Below are 24,912 nucleotides of genomic sequence, written 5' to 3' on the forward strand. Positions count from 1 at the left end.
GCCAACCCTACCAATCAGACTCAACCTAAGACCAATATTAAATATTGCCTAACTCAGTTCACTCCTCCATCCAACTGTGATCCACCCCCACTGCCCCCAAACCACCCCTTGTTAACTTTCCAGAATTTCTTAACCTCAAACCTTGCCTCACCAGCATTCCCCAAATCCCTCAACATGCAGACTAACCTTACATCAGCAGAAATAACCACAGTCTACCATCTAAAAACTGATCCCGATCTTATATTCCTACATGTAGAAAAAGGCTCCACCACTGTTGTTCTGAACAGCAAGGATTACCTGGCAGATGATGATGATGATGATTAGTTTGTGGGGCGTTCAACTGCGTGGTCATCAGCACCCGTACAAAGTCCCAATTTTTTTCACAGTCCAATTTTGCCACTCTCACGAATGATGATGATGATGACGACGATGATCCCCAACCTGGCTGGAAATCAAACCTGGGACCCCGTGATCCAGGGCCAGCAACGCTTAGCTGGTGGAAGGACTCCGCCAGCTGTCAGATACTTCCACCTACAAACCTTGCCATAGTGACCCCATTCCAGAAATCCAGCAAGATCTCCAAATGGTTCAAATGGTTCTGAGCACTATGCGACTTAACATCTGTGGTCATTAGTCGCCTAGAACTTAGAACTAATTAAACCTAACTAACCTAAGAACATCACACACATCCATGCCCGAGGCAGGATTCGAACCTGCGACCGAAGCAGTCGCGCGGCTCCGGACTGAGCGCCTAGAACCGCGAGACCACCGCGGCCGGCAGCAAGATCTCCAGTCACTACTCAAATCATTAGGCCCACCCCAGAACCTCACCCCGGAGTCCATCTCTCTATTTACCCCTACCACTCCCCGCATTCCTACCTTCTACACGATTCATAAACTCTACAAACCTAGCCACTCAGGACACCCCATTGTGGCCAGTTACTGTGCTCCCACTGAGAGAATCTCTGCTCTCGTAGACCAACACCTTCAGCCTATTATCTGGAACCTACCCTTCATTTCCTCCATTGACTCTCCACAGTTCCTGTCCCTTTACCACATGGTGTCCTGCTTGTCACTATTGATGCCACCTCCCTGTAAACTAACATCCCTAATGCCATGGCCTTATAGCTAATGAACACCACCTTTCTCAACACCTGATGGATTCCAAACCAACAACCTCCTTCCTAGTCGCCATGACCAACTATATCCTTACTCACAATTACTCCTGTTTTGAAGGCATTACCTGCAAAAACAAATCAGGGGTACCGCTATAGGTACCCGCATGGCACCATCCTATGCCAACCTATTTAAGGGCCATCTACAGGAATCTTCCATAAAAACCCACAATCATAAAGCACTCACCTGATTCAGATTCATTGATGACATCTTTGCTATCTAAATTGAAGGTGAGGACACTCTATTCACATTCTCCAGAACCTCAACAACTTCTCCCCTATTTGCTTCACCTGGTCCTACTCAACACAGCAAGCCACCTTCCCAGATGTTGATCTCCTACTCAAAGATGGCTACATCAGTACCTCCGTCCATATCAAACCTACTAATCACCAGCAATACCTCCAGTTCGACAGCTGCCGCCCATTACATACCAAGAAGTCCCTTCCGTACAGCCTAGCCACCCATGGTCATCTCATCTGCAGTAACAAGCAGTCCCTCCTGATATATACTGGGGGTCTCACTGAAGCTCCCATGCCTTATCTTTCCAGTCTCCCACCACCTCCCAAAGTCCCACCATCTGGCCACAGACATACATTCCCCCATAACTCAGTACCACCCAGGACTGTAGCAACTGAATTACATTCTCTGCCAGGGCTTTGATTACCTCTCGTCATGTCCTGAAATGAGAGATGTCCTGCCCACTATCCTTCCCACCCCTCCCACAGTGGTATTCTACTGTACACTGAACCTACACAAAATACTCGTCCATCCTTACACAACGCCTGCTCCCAATCCGTTACCTCTTGGCTCATACCCCTGTAATAGACCTAGATGCAAGACATGTCCCATACATCCTCCTACCACCATCTACTCCAGTCCGGTCACTAACATCACCTATCCGATCAAAGGCAGGGCTACCTGTGAAACCTGTCATGTGATCTACAAGCACAGCTGCAACCATTGTGCTGCATTCTATTTAGGCATGACAACCAACAAGCAGTCTATCCACATGAATGGCCACCGACAAACTGTGGCCAAGAAACAAGTAGACACCTGTTGCTGAACGTGCCAAACATGATATCCTTCATTTCAATGACTGCTTCACTGTGCCATGTGGATCCTTCGCACCAACACCAGCTTTTCTGAATTGCGCAGTTGGAAACTTTCCCTGCAATTCATCCTACACTCCTGTAACCCTCCTGGCCTCAACCTTTGCTAGTCACTGTCCTCACCCATCCAGCCCCTTCCCTGCTCCCATTCCAGCACTACACAGCCATCATTCCACCACCACACCCAGTATTTTTTAATTTTTTTATTTGTTTATTTTTATTTATTTCTCTCCTTTTCCACTACTTCCCCCCACCACCTCTCGCAAGTCCTCCGCCAAACCTGCAGCACTTCACTGTCCGCCATACCCACTGCACTATCCCTCCCCCTCCCCACCCCAGCCTCCTCCTTATCTCCACCCGTCGCCACTCCCATCATGCACTGGTGCTGCTGCTCGCAAACTGCAGTCATGTGTGCGAGCTGCATGTGCATGTGCATGTGTGTGTATTGTTGACGAAGGTCACTGGTCGAAAGCTTTAAGTGTGAAAGTCTTTTAGCTGTGCCTATCTGTGACTCATCCCCACTGTATGGTGAGTAGCAACCTTCCTTCTCATAATATTCATCTACATCTACATGATTACTCTGCAATTCACTTTTAAGTGCTTGCCAGACAGTTCATCGAACCACAATCATACCATCTCTCTACCATTCCACTCCCAAACAGCGCACGGGAAAAACGAACACCTAAACCTTTCTGTTCGAGTTCTGATTTCTCTTATTTTATTTTGATGATCATTCCTACCTATGTAGGTTGGGCTCAACAAAATATTTTCGCATTCGGAAGAGAAAGTTGGTGACTGAAATTTCGTAAACCGATCTCGTCGTGACGAAAAACGTCTTTGCTTTAATTTTAATGACTTCCATCCCAACTCACGTATCATATCTGCCACACTCTCTCCCCTATTACGTGATAATACAAAACGAGCTGCCCCTTTTTGCACCCTTTCGATGTCCTCCGTCAATCCCACATGGCAAGGATCCCACACTGCACAGCAACTTTCTAACAGAGGACGAACGAGTATAGTGTAAGCTATCTCTTTAGTGGAATTGTTGCATCTTCTAAGTGTCCTGCCAATGAAACGCAACCTTTGGCTCGCTTTCCCCACAATATTATCTATGTGGTCTTTCCAACTGAAGTTGTTCGTAATTTTAACACCCAGTTACTTAGTTGAATTGTACTATTTATCGAGTAATCGAATTCCAACGGATTTCTTTTGGAACCCGTGTGGATCACCTCACACTTTTCGTTATTTGGCGTCAACTGCCACCTGCCACACTATACAGCAATCTTTTCTAAATCGCTTTGCAACTGATACTGGTCTTCAGATGACCTTACTAGATAGTAAATTACAGCATCATCTGCGAACAACCTAAGAGAACTGCTCAGATTGTCACCCAGGTCATTTATATAGATCAGGAACAGCAGAGGTCCCAGGACGCTTCCCTGGGGAACACCTGATATCACTTCAGTTTTATTCGATGATTTGTCGTCTACAAACTGCGACCTCCCTGACAGGAAATCACGAATCCAGTCGCACAACTGAGACGATACCCGATAGGCCCGCAGCTTGATTAGGAGTCACTTGTGAGGAACGGTGTCAAAAGCTTTCCGGAAATCTAGAAATACGGAATCAACTTGAGATCCCCTGTCAATAGCGGCCATTACTTCATGCGAATAAAGAGCTAGCTGCGTTGCACAAGCACGATGTTTTCTGAAACCATGCTGATTACGTATCAATAGATCGTTCCCTTTGAGGTGATTCATAATGTTTGAATAAAGTATATGCTCCAAAACCCTACTGCAAAATGACGTCAATGATATAGGTCTGTAGTTCGATGGATTACTCCTACTACCCTTCTTAAACACTGGCGCGACCTGCACAATTTTCCAATCAGTAGGTACAGATCTATCAGTGAGCGAGCGGTTGTATATGATTGCTAAGTAGGGAGCTATTGTATCAGTGTCATCTGAAAAGAACCTAATCGATATACAATCTGGACCTGAAGACTTGCCCGTATCAAGAGATTTGAGTTGCTTTGCAACCCCTAAGGTATCTACTTCTAAGAAACTCATGCTAGCAGCTGTTCGTGTTTCAAATTCTGGAATATTCCATTCATCTTCCCTGGTGAAGGAATTTTGGAAAACTGCGTTCAATAACTACACTTTAGCGGCACAGTCATCGATAACAGTACCAACGGCACTGCGCAGCGAAGGCATTGATTGCATCTAACCGCTTGTGTACTTTACATACGACCAGAATTTCTTTGGATTTTCTACCAAATTTCGAGAGAATGTTTCGTTGTGGAACCTATTAAAGGCATCTTGCATTGAAGTCCGTGCCAAATTTCGCGCGTCTGTAAATTTTAGCCAATCTTCGGGATTTCGCGTTCTTCTGAACTTCGTATGCTTTTTCCGTTGCCTCTGCAACAGCGTTCGGACCTGTTTTGTGTATCACGGGGGATCCGCTCCATCTCTTACCAATTTATGAGGTATGAATCTCTCAATTGCTGTTGCTACTATATCTTTGAATTTGAGCCACATCTTATCTACATTTGCACAGTCAGTTCGGAAGGAATGGAGATTGTCTCTTAGGAAGGCTTCTAGTGACACTTTATCCGCTGTTTTAAATAAAATTATTTTGTGTTTGTTTCTGGTGGATTTGGAAAGAAATGGTATTGAGCCTAGCTACAATGACCTTGTGATAACTAATCCCTGTATCAGTCATGATGCTCTCTATTAGCTCTGGATTGTTTGTGGCTAAGAGGTCAAGTGTGTTTTCGCAACCATTTACAATTCGTGTGTGTTCATGGACTAACTGCTCGAAATAATTTTCGGAGAAAGCATTTAGGAAAATCTCGTAAGATGCTTTCTGCCTACCACCGGTTTTGCACAAGTATTTTTGCCAATATATAGAGGGAAGGTTGAAGTCCCCACCAACTATAACCGTATGAGTGGGGTATTTATTTGTTACGAGACTCAAATTTTCTCTGAACTGTTCCGCAACTATATCATCGGAGTCTGGGGGTCGGTAGAAGGAGCCAATTATTAACTTAGTTTGGCTGCTAAGTATAACCTCCACCCATACCAATTCGACTTCACTACAAGATAAACCACTACTGACAGACACAAAGACTCCATCACCAATTCTGCCTAATCTATATTTCCTGAACACCGTCTGAGACGACATAAAAATTTCTGCAGAACTTATTTCAGGCTTTAGCCAGCTTTCTGTACCTATAACGATTTCAGCTTCTGTGCTTTCTATTAGCGCTTAAAGCTCAGGGACTTTCCCAGCACAACTACAACAATTTACAACTACAATTCCGACTGTTCCTTGATCCAAGCACATCCTGTATTTGCCATGCATCCTTTGAGATTGCAGCCCGCCCTGTACTTTCCCGAGGCCTTCTAACCTAAAAAACCGCACAGTCCACGCTACACAGCCTCCGCTACCCGTGTAGCCGCCAGTTAAGTGTAGTGAACTCCTGACCTATTCAGCGGAACCCAAAACCCCACCACCCTATGGCACATGTCAAAGAATCTGCAGCCAACACAGTCGCAAAACCATCTGATCCTCTGATTCAGACACTCCACCTGGCTCTGCACCAGAGGTCCGCAGTATTGTTACATTGCATCCTCGGTTTTCCATTCTCTGAAGAACTGGATAAAGTAACAGAAGAATGGAAGAGTCCATTAGTAAATATTTTATTAAGACATAAGTACGTGTTTCCTCTAAACAAGGTATAAGTAAGGAGTATGGATGTAAATTTAAATTGAAGAAAGATAATTTTTTCTGTAAACTCCTTGTATCTAAGAGTCTTCAAAATGTTGTTAGAGAAGAAATCCAAAAAATGATTGATTACAATACTATAGAATGTAGTCTTAGTGTCTATCATAATCCACTGTTAGCAGATTCAAAACCATATACAGCTTTCTCATTTGATGATAAACCTTGTCAATTTAAAGTATTACCTTTTGTGTTGACTAACTCTGTAGCAGTTATTATTTGCAGTTTAGACAAATCTTTGAGAAACAAATTGGTATAATACTTGACAAACTATGTAGATGATCTACTAATAGTTTCTAAGACCTAGGAAAATCATTTTAAGTAATTAATATGAACAGTAGGTCAGTTGGAGGGTAAGGAGATAATAATAAAACTTAAGGCCATATGACGGGTATTAATGAACTACAACCTGATCCAGAAAGCATACAAGCTATATAATACTGCCCTGAGAAAAAAGTGAAACAATTACAATAATTTTACAGTTTGGCTGGTTTCTAGAGAAGTTTTATAAAGAGAAAGGCCATGTATGATCCACAATTATTAAAACTATTGAAATACAAGGCTAAATGGGTTTGCGATGACATCCAATCTGAAGCTTTTAGTAATTTAAGTAAGCCCTTCTGGAAGATAAAACTTCGCATCACCTTAAAATGAATCAAGCATTCAAATTGGCCTGGATGCATCAGAATATGCTTCGGCTCATGAATTGTTCTAAGGAGAATGGTATCTACAACACAGTGAACATTGAACCATAGTTTTTGGATAAATAAAAAATCTACTCACCAAGTAGCACTCAGAGAACACACATATAAAGCATATAAAGCTACAGAAATCCGTACGATTTCAGAGCCAGTGGCACCTCTTTCTGGCAGAAGGGTTGATGGGTAAGGAAGAGGGGAGAAGGAAAAGGACTGGTGAGGTTTAAGAAATTGAGATACTTCAGAAAAGTTGCCCATGAGGCTAAGTCAGTGGAAGATGTGTATTACACTAAGACAGAGATTACTGCAAAAACATGATGCACGAGATGATAAGAGCAGAAAGCTTACAGAGTGAAGGGAGAAGTAGTTACTGTGAGGAAATGTTGAAACTCAACAAACTGACTTAAATCAAGGCCAAGTGAGTGGTGAGAACCAAAGACTTGTTATAGTGTCAATTCCCACATGTAGAGTTCCGAGAAACTGTGGTTGGTAGAAGGATCCAGATGACATATGTGGTGAAATAGCCACTGAGGTTATGACTGTCATGTTACAGAGCATGCTCTGCAACAGGTTATTGTGTTGCCAGTATACAACCTCTGCCTATGCCCATTCCTGCTAATGGAAAATTTGGTAGAAGTCATGCCCATTAAAAGGCCAAATAGTCATTACGTAATAGCTGGTATATGACATAGATCATTTAACAGGTGGCTCTTCATTTGATAGTACGTTTTGGCAGTTACAGGGATGGTACAGGTGATGGTATGAGGGTGCGTAGGGAAAGTCTTCACTGGGGGGATGGTCACAGGTGTAGGAGCCACAGGGTGTGGAAATGGATGCAGAAGAAACATAGTGTCTGAGAAGGATACGTGAAGATTTCACAGGTGATGAAAAGCTATTCTAGGTGTAGTGGACCAAATGTCAGACAGAATGGACCTCATTTCAGAGCAAAGCCTTGTCAAAGTTGCTGATTAATACATTCAATACCAGGGTAACACTGAGTGACAAGAGGTATACTCCTAAGCTTCTCTTTGGAGGGATCAGCAGTACTAGGGTTGGATGTGATGGACGGGAAATCTGGTTTTGATCAAGGCTGATGGGGTAATTACATCCAGTGAAGTGAGAATGGTCGTGTGTTGGTGTAAAGAGTCTGCATCTGAGCAAATTTGAACAAATACATTTGCCTTGAATTCCAAGACTATATGGTAGGGAACATTTGACATGTAATGGATGGCAACTGTCAAAAAGCAAATACTGTTGTTTTTTAATAGTGAACAGAAGTTCATAGCCGACTGTCAGTGAGGATGAGGTCAACATCATGGGAAGTTAGGGGATTTGGAATTGGACCATGTAAAATTTAATTGGGATGATTATGGCACAGATGTCATCAATATATCTAACCCAAACTTGGAGCTGAAGATACGGATCCCAAGAAAGCTCTCCCCCCCTCCCTGCTGCCATCCCCATCCCCAAGCAACTCACGAAAAGATTGAAATAGGAAAGAGCCACCCTGAATCCTATGATTGTGCCCCTGACCTGTTTGTATGTCTGCCCCTTGAAGGTAAAGCAGTAGTTGGTGAGTATGAAGTTGAGCAGTAAGGAAGGTGAGCAGTAAGGATGTCATACGTTTGATATATCTCGGTGCTGACTGAGGAAAAGCTCAGCAGCAGACAGACCATGTACATGGGGGATGTTGGTATAGAGGGAGGTGGCATCAATGGTGACAAGCAAAGTGTGTGGTTGGAGTAGGCTGGGCACAGATATCAGAGGATCTAGGAAATGGTTGGTGTCTTTAACGTAGGAGGTAAGTCATTGTACTACATGTTGCAGGAGATGATCAACAGAGGCAGATTTAAGTTCAATGGCTGCTTTGAAGCCAATGAGTAAGAGACAGATAGGATGATTGGGTTCGTGGTGGTGTATGGTTTGGGTGGAATAAGAAGTTCTAAGGATTGAGGTGTTAGTCCTCGTGAGGGGCTGGAGATTTTAAGGAGGGACTGCAGGTCAATTCAGTTGGTGCCTACATTTCTGAGAATTTCATGTCTGGGGAGGAAGATTATGTCATAAGAAGCTCTGAGAAAATAACAGTGATTTGGAGGGATTGGGACTGAGTACCTCCCTTGGCTTTCAAATATAAGCTCAGAATAATAAAATTCCAATGTTAGGTTGTTTTTGTTGTGTTGTTGTGGTCTTCAGTTCTGAGACTGGTTTGATGCAGCTCTCCATGCCACTCTATCCTGTGCAAGCTTCTTCATCTCCCAGAACCCACTGCAACCCACATCCTTCTGAATCTGCTTAGTGTAGTCATCTCTTGGTCTCCCTCTACGATTTTTACCCTCTACGCTGCCCTCCAATACTAAATTGGTGATCCCTTGATGCCATCTGGTTTCTGTACAAATTGTAAATAGCCTGTCGCTCCCTATATTTTACCCCTGCCACCTTCAGAATTTGAAAGAGAGTATTCCAGTCAACATTGTCAAAAGCTTTCTCTAAGTCTACAAATGCTAGAAACATAGGTTTGCCCTTCCTTAATCTATTTTCTAAGATAAGTCGTAGGGTCAGTATTGCCTCACGTGTTCCAACATTTCTATGGAATCCAAACAGATCTTCCCCGAGGTCGGCTTCTACCAGTTTTTCCATTCGTCTGTAAAGAATTCGCATTAGTATTTTGCAGCTGTGACTTATTAAACTGATAGTTTGGTAATTTTCACATCTGTCAACACCTGCTTTCTTTGGTATTGGAATTATTATATTCTTCTTGAAGTCTGAGGGTATTTCGCCTGTCTCATACATCTTGCTCACCAGATGGTAGAGTTTTGTCAGGACTGGCTCTCCCAAGGCCGTCAGTAGTTCCAATGGAATGTTGTCTACTCCGGGGGCCTTGTTTCGACTCAGGTGTTTCAGTGCTCTGTCAAAATCTTCACGTAGTATCGTATCTCCCATTTCGTCTTCATCTACATCCTCTTCCATTTCCATAATATTGTCCTCAAGTACATCGCCCTCGTATAGACCCTCTATATACTCCTTCCACCTTTCAACTTTCCCTTCTTCGCTTAGAACTGGGTTTCCATCTGAGCTCTTGATGTTCATACAAGTTAAACCACAGAATTCCCTGACATTTTACAAAATTCTGAAATTCCCTGATGTGTCCCCGACTTTTTCAAGGAAAAATATAATTTCCTGAAAATTCCAGGTTTTCCAGAAGAATCGCCACCTTGGTTTGTATCACATGGATGGGGTCTCGATGGCAGATGCTACATGCAGAGGTATCCAACAGCTGGCACGGACCCTCACTTAAATACTCCCATCAGTCAAGTATCACAGTGGTAGATCCCTTGTCTGCTGGGAGGATAATGATAGAGTTATCATCTTTTATGGAATGAAGGACAGGATTTCTGCAGAGGAGAGCTTAGGGTTACGTTGCAGACCCCTGTGACCATCCCCACTGTAACTGGCAAAAAATACACTATCAAAGGGATATCCATCTGTGAAGTAACATGCCGTATACCAGCTATTATGTAAACACTATTCAGCCTTTTAAATTGGCATGACTACCACCAAGTTTTCCATTAGGATGAATGAGCATAGGCAGAGGGAATATACTGGCAACACACAATATCCTTTAGCAGAGAATCCAGCATCTTCAGTCTCAGCATTTCTTCATAGTAACTATTCCTTTCTTCAATCCCTTTCAATTTTCTATATCTTTCATTATCTGACATCTCTATTTCTGCCCCCCCCCCTCCCCCCTTGCCCTCCCACCTCTATCGCATACAATGCACTTAGCTTTCCGCTCTTATCATCTCATGCACAATGTTTTGGCAGCAATCTCTTCCTTCCACCTTTAAAATCTCAGGCTTTCATATCTTCTCCAGTAAAATCCCCAAGAATCAGGCTTTCCTTCTCATCCCATCTGGTAAGTCTCCACTGACCTAGGGTTCCAGGTGACTTTTTCAAACTCTCCCCATTTCCTAAACTTCACCGATCCTTTTCCTTCACCCTCTTCGCTCCCCTTCAAGCTTTCTGCCAGAAAAAGGAGCCAATGGCTCCAAAAACTTTCAAATTTTAACATCTTTATATTGTGTTTGCCTGCTGTCGTTCGGTGAATAGATTTTTTATCAATCCAATTACATTACATTTTTTTAAAACTGACTATTTTCATGATATTCTGAACCATAAATTTTGCTAGTCATTGTCTTATTAAGCATGAGCTGAATTACTCAGTGATTGAGAAAGAACTTTTAACTATAGTTGGAGTCTACAAAACTTTTGGACTCTTAACACTGGGCTCAAAAATATTACAAATACACATCATCAGGCATTAGCATAGTTAATGGAGAGTAAATTATTATATGGTTGATTAATGAAATTGATTTGATTTTCACAAGATTGCAAAACAGAAATTAATTACGTTAAATTTTCACCTAACACAATTTTGGATGCACTTTCGCCATTGCCATTAGGTACGAATCATGAGCCTAGAACTGAAGGCTCTGGAGCCTCATTTAGCAGTAGTTTTATGTCAATAAGTTATTGTAACAATAAAGTGTGTTAGCTCAATAAGTAAGAGAAGATATCAGGTCTAATGAACATTTTGGACCAGCTGTTACATCTTGGAACCAGGCAACATTGTCTCTAAGAGATAAAACTAAGTAGATAAACAATGGAAAATCGAGGCTGGAATAATGATAATATTATGAAAAAGATAGTTCTACTCACCATATAGCACAGATGCTGAGTCACAGATAGGCACAACGAAACAATAGTCAAACTAAGTTTTTGCTCAACACACACACACATACGAGCACGCACGCACGCACGAACACACACACACACACACACACACACACACACACACACACACACACACTGGCTGCAAAGGCCAGAAGTCCGGTTTGGCCAAAAGCTTTGTTTGGCAGTATTTTAGATGTGCCTACCTGTGATATAGCATCTCTGCTATATGGTGACTACAAGGAGTACTACATAAGTTTTGCAATATGATGCAACAGTAAGCTGCAGGAGGCCTATTGTTGCTGTATTCTGAGAGTACTTCATACTTTCATTGTAGCCGACGTGTCAAGTCTGTGGGCACAATCAATCACTAGCAGGGTTTGTTTGACGGGCTTGCTATGGGGTCGTGGTCACAAAGTGAGATTCAGGCAGTTTTGCAGTACAACTTTGCACGTGGTTTAACCATGACCAGTGTTTTGAAGAAATGACTCTTGCACTCCGTGATGTGTGTCTACATTGTATTCATGTGGTACAGAGAATTCCAAAAAGGAAATTTCACTCTGAAGGACACTCAGAGGACGGGAAGGCCACAATCATCAGTTATGGAGGAAAACATTGATGCTGTAAGGAAAATGCATGATAAAGACAGGTGAGTGACCTAAAAGCAAATAGAGGATCTTAGGACTAAATGCACCAGCAATTAGTATGATTCTGCACGATCAATTGCAAGTAAAGAAACTTTGTTGTCTCTGGGTGCCACACAGACTGACAGATGAGCAGATAACGTGACATGTGACTTGGTGCCAGGAGATGTTAAGTAAGTTTTCTAGGGGAACATTTCAGTATGTGGAATAACACTGTGACAGGTCATGAGACTTGGCTGTACTATTATGACATGTTGACTAGTACTCAAAACAAAGTTTGAGTCTTTGAAGAAGACGACAGACCAGTAGAAGAGAAAAGATGGCTGGCTGTCTTTTTCTTTTTCGTTTTTTTTCCAAATCGAGCGGGATTGTGGACCATGTTCTTTTGGACACACATAAGACAGACACAGCTATGTGGTACACTGAGCAACGCCTGACCAAAGTCACCAAATCTTTTAAGAGCCTGTGACCGAAGTCAGGAATGGACACTTTGTTTCTCCATCATGACAATACTCCAGCTCACCACACCAAAACAAGCACTGAATATTTGGAGAGTACAGAGCTGAAACTTCTTGAGCACCCTTCTTGTAGTCCGGACATTGCTCCTTGTGATTTTGCACTGTTCCTACAAGTGAAAACGAAGCTGAAAGGAGTGCAGTTTTCAAGTGATGAGGACCTCCAGAGGGCTTGTAACAACGAGTGTGCCTTACTCCCTACAGAAACTTGGGAGAACTGGTTTAGGGATTAGTTTCAGAGGATGGAGAGGTGTATTCAATGTGGCAGAAATTACTTTGAAAAAATTTAAAAAATAAAGCTGTATTGCAAATATTTCCTAGTATCCTTCATAGAAACTATCCTTTTCTTTTTTCTTTTGTGGCATCAGTCTTCTGACTGGTTTTAAGCGGCCCGCCATGAATCTCTCTCCTGTGCAAACCCTTCATCTCAGAGCAGCATTTGCAACCTAAGTCCTCAGTTACCTGCTGGGAGTATTCCGATCTCTGCCTTCCTCTACAGTTTTTGCCCTATACAGCTCCCTCTAGTACCTTGGAAGTCAATCGCTGATGTCTTAGCAGATGTCCTATCATCCTGTCCCTACTCCTTGTCAGTGTTTTCCACATACTTCTTTCCTCTCCGATTCTGTGCAGAACCTCCTCATTCTGTACCTTATCAGTCCACCTAATTTTCAACATCCGTCTGTAGCACCACATCTCAAATGCTTCGATTCTCTTCTGTTCCAGTTCTCTTACAGTCAATGTTTCACTACCATACAATGCTGTGCTCCAAACGTATATTCTCAGAAATTTCTTCTCCAAATTAAGGCCTCTGGTTGATACTAGTAGACTTCTTTTGGCCAGGAAGCCCATTTTGGCAGTGCTGGTCTCCTTTGGATGTCCTCCTTGCTCCGTTCGTCACTGGTAATTTTACTGCCTAGCAGAAATCATTAACTTCACCTACTTCGTGACCTAAGACCTGATGTTAAGTTTCTTACAAAAATAAGTGAAATGCACTCACTTATTTCCTTGGTTCTCAAAAATGACTGGGTCTGTGGTCCCCTTACAGTTAGTGCAAAATCATTGTTCCATCACATCTGCTTCCATTCTTTACAAGCTTTTACCACCAGCACATGTTTGTTAGTGTCTCTTTGTGGTTTAAAACTGTTTACTCAATATTTATTCCTATTATACAATTAAACTCAAAGGTTGTGTGCATCTACAAAACTGACTGCAACAGAACACTTTTGCGGGGCAAAGTTAAAACAGCAGCCACAAAATGACAGATAGACCAATAGTCCCACTCAAAATCAATAAGTCATTAATTTTTGAATATTTCAAAATGTAATTTGTTTTCTTAAAAAATTATAAATTTTTTAATTGTTTTCTTCCAAAATGAAGTTTCACATTTGCTCCATACAAAAGTACTCCTCTGAGTATTAACATTCTTTTTCAAATATACCTTATGAGTACATGATGAAAGGAGAGGACAGGAAAGGAAGGAAGGAAGAAAGACAAGGCTATAATGTCTCAAGAAAAGGTAAGGAATTTGTCCATATTGTTCTCAGAGGAACCACCAAAACTGATTTATGGAAATTACTGACAGCCTAGGTCTGGATGACCTAATCAGGATTTGAACTCTGCTGCTCCCAACTGACAATCCAAGCACACAAATAAACATTGTAGTTATGTACCATATTAACCTCTCCCTGGCAGCATGTCAAAGTTTTAGAATTTCCATCTACATTTTACATGCTGACAGCACCCTATTCATGTTTGTTAACGTCTGTATTTGTATCAACGGACAGTGTTTCATGGTGGTCTCATAGCAGGTAGGTCAATTTTTTTATGGGGCAATACTTTTAAGGCCATAGACTACTTATGACACAATTTTTTAGATTTCTCTTCCCCCAGTCAAGAACACAACACACATGTATGTAGTACCAGGTAGAACAAATTACATGGCTGAAGTAATGTCCACTATATGCAACACACTTTTGACCCACATGCAGCAAATAACAGCTACATCAATAAACACAGGTTGTCCTACATATACAATAAGTTGTAAAAGAGGGATATTAAATATATAAGCATGGTATTTCATTATTTAGTACACTATTTTTATACTACGATGTATTATATGTGGCTATGTTGTGTGGAAAGTCTGTTTAATATGACATGTTGCATAATACTCCATTGTGATCATTGTATACCTTCGTTTTTCTACTCTTAATACCATATATAGACCAAACTTGATAAAGAACACTGCCACTTAAAACTGAAATTAAAAATTAATTAATGTATCATCATAACCAGAAAAACAGAATTACTTCACTTAATATCTAGGAAAGGCACTTGTAATAAGAAACAATTAAATACACTCCTATTTAAGATTAACCTGGAGAATAAATGAAAGAATGACACTTGTATTTACATACTGATATGAAAATGTATAAATTCACTCACATCATGGTGAGCAAGGAGATCTTGTAAGTCATTTGGCTGTTCAATTCTTACAAGTGGTCTAATAACGTTTGTCAAGAAACGTGCCATATTTGCTGCATGTTTTGGCCCTCGATATTGTATTCCTTTTCCATGCTGTGTGTAAGCTATGAATACTGGAAAGTGTACCAATTTTGTGAAATACTGGCGGCATTCACTTCGAGGCTGCCAACAGTTGATTGCAGCAAAGTACACCTGCAAAGTGAGCCGATATTAGAATAATTACAATTGATGTGTGGAATCTAGGACAAAAGCCAAACAAAAAATCACTTAACATTATTAAATTATCTTCCAACTTCAAAAAAATTATAAGAATAATGAATCAAAATCAATAATAATAATCATAAATTTACTTAACGTGTTAAATATTCAGTTTTAAGATATCATAAAATAACACTCATTACAAAGCCTGAGATAACATTCTGTCATCCTCAAAGAACAAAATATGTAGAATAACATAGAAGAAAGCTATCACACAACACAGCAAATAAGAATGAACAATTTTAAGTTTCATGTGTTAATGTGTTACCATTCTATTTCCCCTTACAAAAACATACAAGTGAAAGATTACTTTTTGCCAAGAGTTCCAATATTCAAACAACTTATGGCATTCCAGCCAGGTGCAGCTACATTCCCATAACATTTTATATGCCTGCAAAAGTCAAGTTTAAGTTAATATTATTTTACGTTCACCTACAGATGGAATAAAGAGACCATTAACTGCATCAAACCCGAGAGGCAGGAACTATTAAAACCAATATATTTGCTTGCATTGTAATTTGTTTTATCGTTTATAACTTTTATCACTGTCAGATTATAATATTTCATAATTAAAAAATTCTTTTGTATTGTACTTAAATGAAATGTGTATCTTTGATTCCTTTCCATATCCCAGAACATATTTATCTATTGATTTATTTAATACAGGCAGTGTAATGTAATGTACAGTGTATTGTTGCAATTCACACACAATCTGCTCCCATAAACCATGCATGTTTTTACCCACTACCATATTTGTACTAGATTCATTCAATAAGTAATGTCCCGCATTTTTTTCTCAGAACATATTTATTATTAAGAGTCAGCATTTGGTGACAATATACATCAACAGGTCTTGTTCATGTCCTATTTTTCTACACAGTCACCATCACAATTCAGCATGTGTGGAGCAGTGACTGACAGGAGATCCCAAGCATGGCTCATCATCGAGCTCTGTTTCTGCATTTCCTGAGGCTGCAACTTTCTTTACCCATTGCCCAACTACACTCCTATCAACTGCAACGTTGCCATACACTGCACACAAATGTTTATGGATGTTCACCACAGTTTCTTTTTCGCACACAAGAATTCAATAACAGCACGCTGCTTCTAACACAAGCTGTATGTAGACACTATTTTGACGCTGTACTAAGGCTCTGCCATCTGCCAGAATCGTTTGAAACTTCGTTGGTGCACAGAACAAACATCAAATGTGAAGCACTAACAAGAATGTTTGTCTATGTGTATTAATGCATTTTTTTTAAATGTGGGGCTTTAATTATTGAATGACCCTAGTAAAATCATTTTCATTATAGATTTTTCACACTTGCATCATCTACAAATACAACAAAAACAATATTTTTGTCAATACAAATACAAACAGAGGATGATGAACATTAGAATATCAACCATATGTTTTTTCACTGATAAGCTCTACTTCTTTAAAGAACTACACTAAAGAATATCAAATGACACTCACTATGACAAAGGGGAAGTGCACTGTGCTACAAATACATTGCCTGATGAAAAAAGTGAAGGATAAACACAGGGAGGAGGAAACAAAATGAAACTTCACGAGTTGAAAGGGGCTGTAATGTTATTTAGTGATTATAAATTCAAATCAAATTTACAAAGAACTTGGCAATATGAATCCACTTAGTATGAGGTTGCATCGCCTGTGGCCTGGATGCATGCACCGATTCATTTGGAAAAAGTTTCATAAAGCCACTGTACTTCCTTCTGTAGCAAACTGGACCACACAACTATTGTTCTTGATACTCTGGATACTGGCAGTGGGATGGAGTTGACATCTGAGGTGGTCCTACTCGTTCTATCAAGGATAGGTGCGGGGCTCTTTTCGGACACAAGGCTATCTCAATATCATGCACACAGTTCAGAGAGACACATGTCATGGGCAAGCATTATCCTGTTGAAAAGTGGCACCACAGTACTGCCACATGAGCAGCAAGATAAAATGACACACAATGTCTGTGTGTCTCATTGTATCGTCAGAGATTCCTCAATTACAGCCACCCATGACCTGAAGTTATACCCGATGGCTCCCCACTGCATTACACCAGAGGTAACGCCATTGTGCCTCTCTAATGTGATGCCATTCATCAGCAGTCCACACTTACTGATCAAGGCATCACTCCAAGTGCAGCCATTTGTGTTGCAGAAGCCTGCACATGTGGTGGTAATCCCTAGTTTGGCTGCTGCTAGATTCTGCCCAATGGTGCAGAACAACACAAAATGTTGCAGGGAGTCCAATACTTGATCTCTGGTGACCGGCACACATGTGAAGGAGTACTACATGCTTGTTGGACAATACAGGGATATTCCCTTACGGTGCTTAGATGTTGTCAACTACAACTTTGACAACAAGTATGCCTGTCCTCAGTTTCCAGTGCTGCCCAACATCGGGTTATGTTACATCTGAATGCTGCACAAATGACGACTAGTTGGTTTTTAAACTTATTATGCGTTGATAATAATGTGTCTCACGATTATGTTCCTTGTTTTTCACAGTGATCACTCAACATCTGAGTTTGTTCACACTTCTTACATACTCTGCAAGGCCTGGTAATAACACAAAACACGAACAACACTATTGCACTTTGACAACCAACCTACCTGTCACAGAGAGTTGTGACTCTAATCCTCTACATACCCACCGATGATGTGCATGAAATTACACTGTGATTCAACCATGTCTTCTGTGTGTTTCACTGTTTTGACAGGCATTGTATTTCTGTTGATATACTGATGTTAGTCTCAACAATTCCACAGAACACCCACTGGAAATTTAATATACATTCTGAAGTTCTTTTGCATTCATAATGTGTTAGCGTGGAATTTTGCAAAAGGAAGGTTTACAGGTTTAGTCTGGAAACTTTTCTTCTTGTTCTTACCCCAACACCACCATAACAGAGAGATTCTGATACTATCTCTCTAATCATCTACATATTTTCCCTATACCATTTTTATATCTTGCAACTTCTCTTGTACACTTCTGTTAGATCATTTATCTTGTGTGTAGCCACTCCCTTTTTTGCCCACACAGTCAATCTTTCACAGATTTACATTTCCAGCTGTATTTGGTCCTCCTCTAAACTCTTAAATTTCACTGTTCTTTCTGCCACTTTTGACTTATTTAACTTCTCAAATATGGTACATAGTAGCCAACATCTGATAGTTTGTTCCCTTCTGATCGTGTTTTGCTATCCCCTACTGACTTATGAATGTGGATGACAAGTGTAACATTTTCTCCAGCTATTGCTTCTCTTTTTCAGGTGAACACACACTTAATAGAATGATTTTTAAGGACTGTGCTGCTGCCACCTCATACACTTTTTTTTTTTAATTTTTTGTTGAGTTTTGCACTTGGTGCCTTATGTTTGTATAAACTTCTTCCACTACTTTCAGCATTGCATCCCATTTTTCTTAGATCAGCATCTGGTAATATTAACTCAGCATGCATTCATTTATTCACATTTTGTGTCTCATAAATCCCATTAGGAAGGAGATTCTTCAAAGGTGTGGAACACGTCAAGTTGTACAGCATTAATTAACTGGAAGTTATAATCACAATGAAAGGCAAATCAAAAGATGGAAATTGGACAAACCTGTCGGTAGTAAAACTGAGTGATGGCCTTAAACTGGTCACGTAATACTTGACTTTCGGCATCCCATGGAGCATAGTACATTATGAAAGAGACATCACATTCAGCAATCCGTTGAAAAGCTGACATTAAGTTTCCCTGGAAGAAGTCAGCAACTAGCGAAGTACGTGGAAAAAATGGTACTGCTGGAGGGCTTTTTGAAATCTTTGGAGGCCTGTAAAACAAATTAATAAAGATCAAAACAATTTTTTTCTGCAAGGATACATACTTTCAAATATATTTATTTATTAAGTTGAAAATTCTACATACTGTTATAGAAAAACTAGTTATTACAGTATTAAAGTAAACTATACCACTGACTGAAAAAACTGCAATAGCAAAAAAAAATAATAATTCATGTACAGTAATGAAATTTCGGGAATACATCTGTCTGGGTGACATATTTAAGTGATTAACATTGCAAGATGAAAAGTTAATGTAAGCGCAAGATAAGCCATTGCAAATGTGAAATGCTGAGAGATTGATAACAGGTGTAACCACCAGAAGATTAAATGCAAGCATCGACACATGCATGCCGGATGTCAGTTTGTGGGATGAAGTTCTGTGTCAATTGTACTTGGTCAGTCAATAAAGGGACAGTTAATGCAGTTTGTTGACAACACTGTAGTTGTCATCTGATGACGTCCAATATGTTCTCAATTAGAGACAAATCTGGTGATCGAGCAGGACAAGGCAACATGTCGACAATCTGTAGAGTATGTTGGGTTACAATGGTGGCATGAGGGCGAGTGTTATTTTGTTGCAAAACACCCCACAAAATGCTGTTCATGAATAGCAGCACAATAGGTCTAATCACCAGACTGATGTATAAATTTGCAGTCATGGTGTGTGGGATAACCGTGAGAGAGTTCTTGCTGTCTTGCAAAATTGCACCCCATACCATAACTCCAGGTGAAAGTCCAGCATGTCTGACATGTAGACAGTCTGGCTACAGGCCCTCAACTAGCCTCCTCCTAAACAACACACAGTCATCATTGGCACTGAGGTAGAGGCAGCTTTCTTTGGAAGCACAACAGAGCTCCACCATACCCTCCAACAAGCTACAGGGCATCTGGCTCAGAGCTGTCCTTGAAGTAACCTATTTGTAAAAGTTTGTTGTATTGTGGTGCCAACTGCTGCTCAAACTGCGGCTGCAAACACAATATGATGCATCAGGGCTATACACCAAACCCAATGGTCTTCCCTCCTGGTAGTGCCACATAGCTGTAAGGAGCCTGGTCGTCTTGTGAGTGTACATTCTCATGATAACTCCTGCCAGCAAAGATGTACAGTGGCTACATTCCTGTCAAGTCTTCCAGCAAAATCACAGAAGGAACATCCAGCTCCTTGTAGCCCTGTTACCTGACCTCGCTGAAACTCAGTGAAGTGATGATAATGGTGTCTTTGTCACCTTACCGGTATTATTGATGAACATCAACTCACCATGTCCAAACTCAATAACAACAAACCCTCAACACTGTTACAGTGCAGATTTAAAGCAAACCTGTTTTGCACCTTCATAGGGGTGCTGTTAGCCTCGTTCTTACATAACTGACATGAAAACTGAATAAATTTCATCTTTCAAAAACACACCTACCAACTTTCATTTATGTCACACAATTCCTTCTTGGTGTTGTGATTTCTTTTTCCATCAGTGTAGTTTATAATGAACTGCACAGCAGTTACATTTACAAGAAGACAATAGACGTAGTAGGTAGAGTAGGAAAGAAGACCAACTGTGTCACACTGAAAGATGGAGAAAATAAATGATGGTAATATATAATGTATTGTCAAAATCTAAATTAAGCTCACAGCACTTAAAAAAAAAAAAAAAAAAAAAAAAAAAAAAAAAAAAAAAAAATGCAATAAACGGATGAGGAACTCCGATCCCCACCAATTAATTAGAAATGATAAATATAGAGAAGTCAGACAAAACATAAAACTGACAGATAATTTAGAAGAACTGGTTCAAATTCTTAGGCAACAAGTAGAAAATTTAGCCCCATTGAATCTACGTAAAAGACTTGTCTGGTAGAACTCAGAAAGTGACAAAATTCATGAAGAAAGACATCATGCATGGTTAAAATTTCAAACACACTAAACAGAAGAAAATACACCCAACTCAAAAATATCATGAAAAAGTTCACACAAATTATCAGGTAAACCAAGAGACAATCACAGAAAGATCTAATCAACTCAGTAGAAGAAAATTACCATAAAACCAATTCCAGAGACATTTACAAAATCTTTGGAAGAGAATTAAATAATTTGCCCCTCCCACGTTAATGTAGAAAAATGGCACATAATGAGAAGGAAAATGGTGAAATCATGGCAAAAGCATTTAGTAAACTTTTGAATTGTGGAACACCCCAGGAACTTTTAGCAACTAATACACACACACCCATCAAAATGCCACCTGATCTCATAAATCCTCCCGCAATCCAAGAGGTGGAAATGGCACTCAGAGAGATGAAAAATTATAAGGCATGTGGAGACCACCAAGTTTTTGCAGAAATGTGGAAACATGCCAGTGATACAGTTCAAACACCCCTACACATAGCCCTAACAAAAATCTGGATAGCAGAAAAGTTTTCCGAACATTTGACCACAGCCATAATCCACCCACTCCACAAAAAAGGAGATAAAAGCAACCCAGATAATTACAGAGGTATTTCTCTCTTAGATTGCACATGCAAGATTTTCTCCAGACTCCTATAAAAGAGGATCAAAGAGCAACTAGAGGAAGAATTAGGTGAATACCAAGGAGACTTCAGACCTTGGAGAAGCTGTGCAGAACAGATCATCACTTTAAAATTAGCCAAAGCATGTTGCAAGAAATAAAATAAACCTCTTGTAATAACCTTCGTGGGCTTTAAGAAAGCATATGACTGCATCCATAGACCTTCAACGTTGAAAATCTTAAGAAATTTCGGGCTCCATACAAAATTAATCAAATTGATAGAACTCACCTTAACCAACACTGTAGTCAAGTTTAGAGGGGAATTTTCTGAGCCGGAGATTGCATGGCACCCCTGCTGTTCACTGTGCTTTAGAATACATAATGAGGGAATGGTACAAGATTAACACAAAGAACATCCAAATTGGAAGACTCAAAGACAACACAAGTTTAAATTGCCTAGGATTTGCTGATGACCTTGCTCTCTTGTCCAACAGTATTGAGGAAACTAAACAACAAGTTATCTCACTACAGGAAATAGCACAGAAAATTGGTCTTGGAATATAATTTGAAAAAAACATTCATCATGTTAACTGACCCACCACTCATAAACAAAACTGCTATAGGAAACCAAAAGATGAAAATTGTAGATAAATTTAAATATCTGGGCAAAATCATAACATATATAACCTCAATGAAAAGCCAACATGGCATAACAGAATAAACAAATTGACCAGAGAACAATTATCATCAAGAACACCCACAACAAAAAGAACCTGTCAATTGCAACACAATTAAAACACTACAAAACAGTCACTCAACCAGAAATAACATATGCAAGTGAAACCATCTTCAAAACAACTAACACTGCACGAATAGGCAAAATACTCAAAATACAAAGAAGAATCATCAGAATGTGCATCAACAAATTGTACCAGAAAGATGGACACTGGAGAGTAGCTACAAATGAAACAGTCAACAAGGAAACAGAACCAGTAATGACTACAATCAGGAAGAAACACATTTCAATTTTTGGACATCCAATCAGAACACCAGAGAACAGGATCATCAGGAGAAAAACAGAAAACTTGGGTAATAGTAAGTGAAACATTAAGTGGATTACAGAAATCAAGGAAGATATAGATGAGCTACAGATTACATTGGAAGACCTAAGAAACAAAACTGACAAAATCAGGCAAACAAACCAACCAGACTGCAAATGAGAATCAACAAACAGAACATAGGAAGGGTGATTTCCGATGAGGAAAGAAGGATGATATCCAAGAGAATGAAAAAGTACTGGGCTGACAGGAAACTGAAAATTTCTTTGTATAAAGTTGGCTAGAGTGGTCCAATGAAGGCCATAAAATGTAAATAATAATAATAATAATAATAATAATAATAATAATAATAATAATGTATTGCTCTCTATTCCTGTTGGATTTGCATGTACTGTTATGTATTGGTGAGGAAAAGGCAGGCAGAGAGACAGATAATTCTGTCACAAACTGTAGAGCTTCCAGATAATTTGGAAAGGATAATGACATTTGTTGTTCATGGTTTTCAAATATGCTCCAGTCCTACATGGTTAGTAAAGGCAATCTAAAAGTTAGATAATGTGTTTATGAGATTCTGCATCAGTGTGGGGATCTTACACTGACCAAACAGTTAGTTGTTCCACAGATCACAATAAACATTATTATGTGGAATATACCAAGAGGACAAACGCAGAACACACATACAGCGTATGCCATTTATCTTGATCATCATAAATAACTTTTTGTCAAAACAAAATGTATCTAACAAATTTACATAAACACATTGTTATTACAATGTGTACAGAATATATCATTTAAGAGTACTGAAGCACTGTACCACATGTCTCCATACTGTAAACAAGAAAACATTATTTCAATTACTATTCTGTTAACGTTCTCCATAGGGCGAATAGCATTTCCACCTTCTCTCTGTTGGTGTGCAACGAACTCACACAAAACTTCAAATAAAGATGTTGGCTGACTGACCTAAAAAGAACCTTCCTTCTGTTTCCATCTGTTTACTGCCAATTCCAGTAAGTGTGTAAGTGATACTACCTTGTGTACCTGCACTGTGCACTAGTACAGAAAAATCAAGGTTAATCTTGTGTAACATTTTTTAATAAGGTCACATTTACATGACTGATACAGTGTTATGATTTTGAACAGGTCTTAATGAGAGAACATGGATTACTGAATAAAATATTTAGGGTGCTATTTAAACAAGGTGTAACACTTCATATCTGTGTAGCGAGCAAAGTTACATGAAAGGCAATCATGCTAGTTAATGCTCCACTGGCAGCTACAGAATTTTTCCATGAACATGACTAATTATTTGCAGTGAAGAATTCCTCTGTGGTACAGAAAGCATTGTTAAGAAGAAACATCTGTAATCTAAAACTTCCTGGCAGATTAAAACTTTGTGCCTGACCATGACTCAAACTCAGGACCTTTGGCTTTCACGGCCAAGTGCCCTACAAACCGAGCTACCCAAGCATGGCTTGTGACCCATCCTCAGAGCTTTACTTCTGCCATTACCTCATCTCCTGCCTTCCAAACTTTGTAGAAATTTTCCTGCAAAATTTGTGGCACTGGCACCTTAGAAAAAGATTTGGCAAAGAACCTGGGAAAATTCTCGTCCTATGTAAAATTGCTAGTGGTCTAAGGCTTACAGACAGTCAGTTGTTGACCAGTCTAGTGTGGCAGTTGGAGATAGCACAATCAAAGCCAATGATTTGAATTTCATGTTCAAGAAATCAGTCAGGCATGAAAATCGTACAAAAATACCATCATCTGATCATCAAACAGACACCCATATCGACAACATAAAAGCATCTCTGGCATAGAGAAATTACTGAATGAGTTGAAAACAAATAAGTTATTAGGCCCAGATGGAATCCCAATTCAGATTTTCAAAGAGTACTCTACGGCATTGGCCCCTTACTAAAGCTGCATTTATCATGAATCTCTCACAACGCACAAAGTCCCAAGCAACTGGAAAAAAGCACATGTGACTCTTGTGTATAAGAAGGGCAAAGGAACGGACATACAAAATTACACACCAATATCCCCAACATTGGTTTCCTGCAGAATCCATGAACATATTCTCAGTTAGAATATAATAACTCTTCTTGAGACTGAGAAGC

General features: G+C 39.9%; 1 protein-coding gene across 2 annotated transcripts in view; it reads right to left on the reverse strand.

The window, feature by feature from the left end:
• LOC126335211 (thioredoxin domain-containing protein 11) overlaps positions 1 to 24,912 on the reverse strand; it is a 150,258-nt gene that overhangs the window by 99,932 nt on the left and 25,414 nt on the right. For both annotated transcript variants that reach the window (XM_049998226.1, XM_049998225.1), the window contains exons 2-3: positions 19,019 to 19,229; positions 15,099 to 15,329 (exon numbers count right to left, since the gene is read on the reverse strand). In XM_049998226.1, the coding sequence (XP_049854183.1) occupies positions 15,099 to 15,329; positions 19,019 to 19,229 (442 nt within the window). The remainder of the gene's footprint in view (positions 1 to 15,098; positions 15,330 to 19,018; positions 19,230 to 24,912) is intronic.

The sequence above is a fragment of the Schistocerca gregaria genome, chromosome 2, assembly GCF_023897955.1.
Source record: "Schistocerca gregaria isolate iqSchGreg1 chromosome 2, iqSchGreg1.2, whole genome shotgun sequence".
Taxonomy (NCBI): domain Eukaryota; kingdom Metazoa; phylum Arthropoda; class Insecta; order Orthoptera; family Acrididae; genus Schistocerca; species Schistocerca gregaria.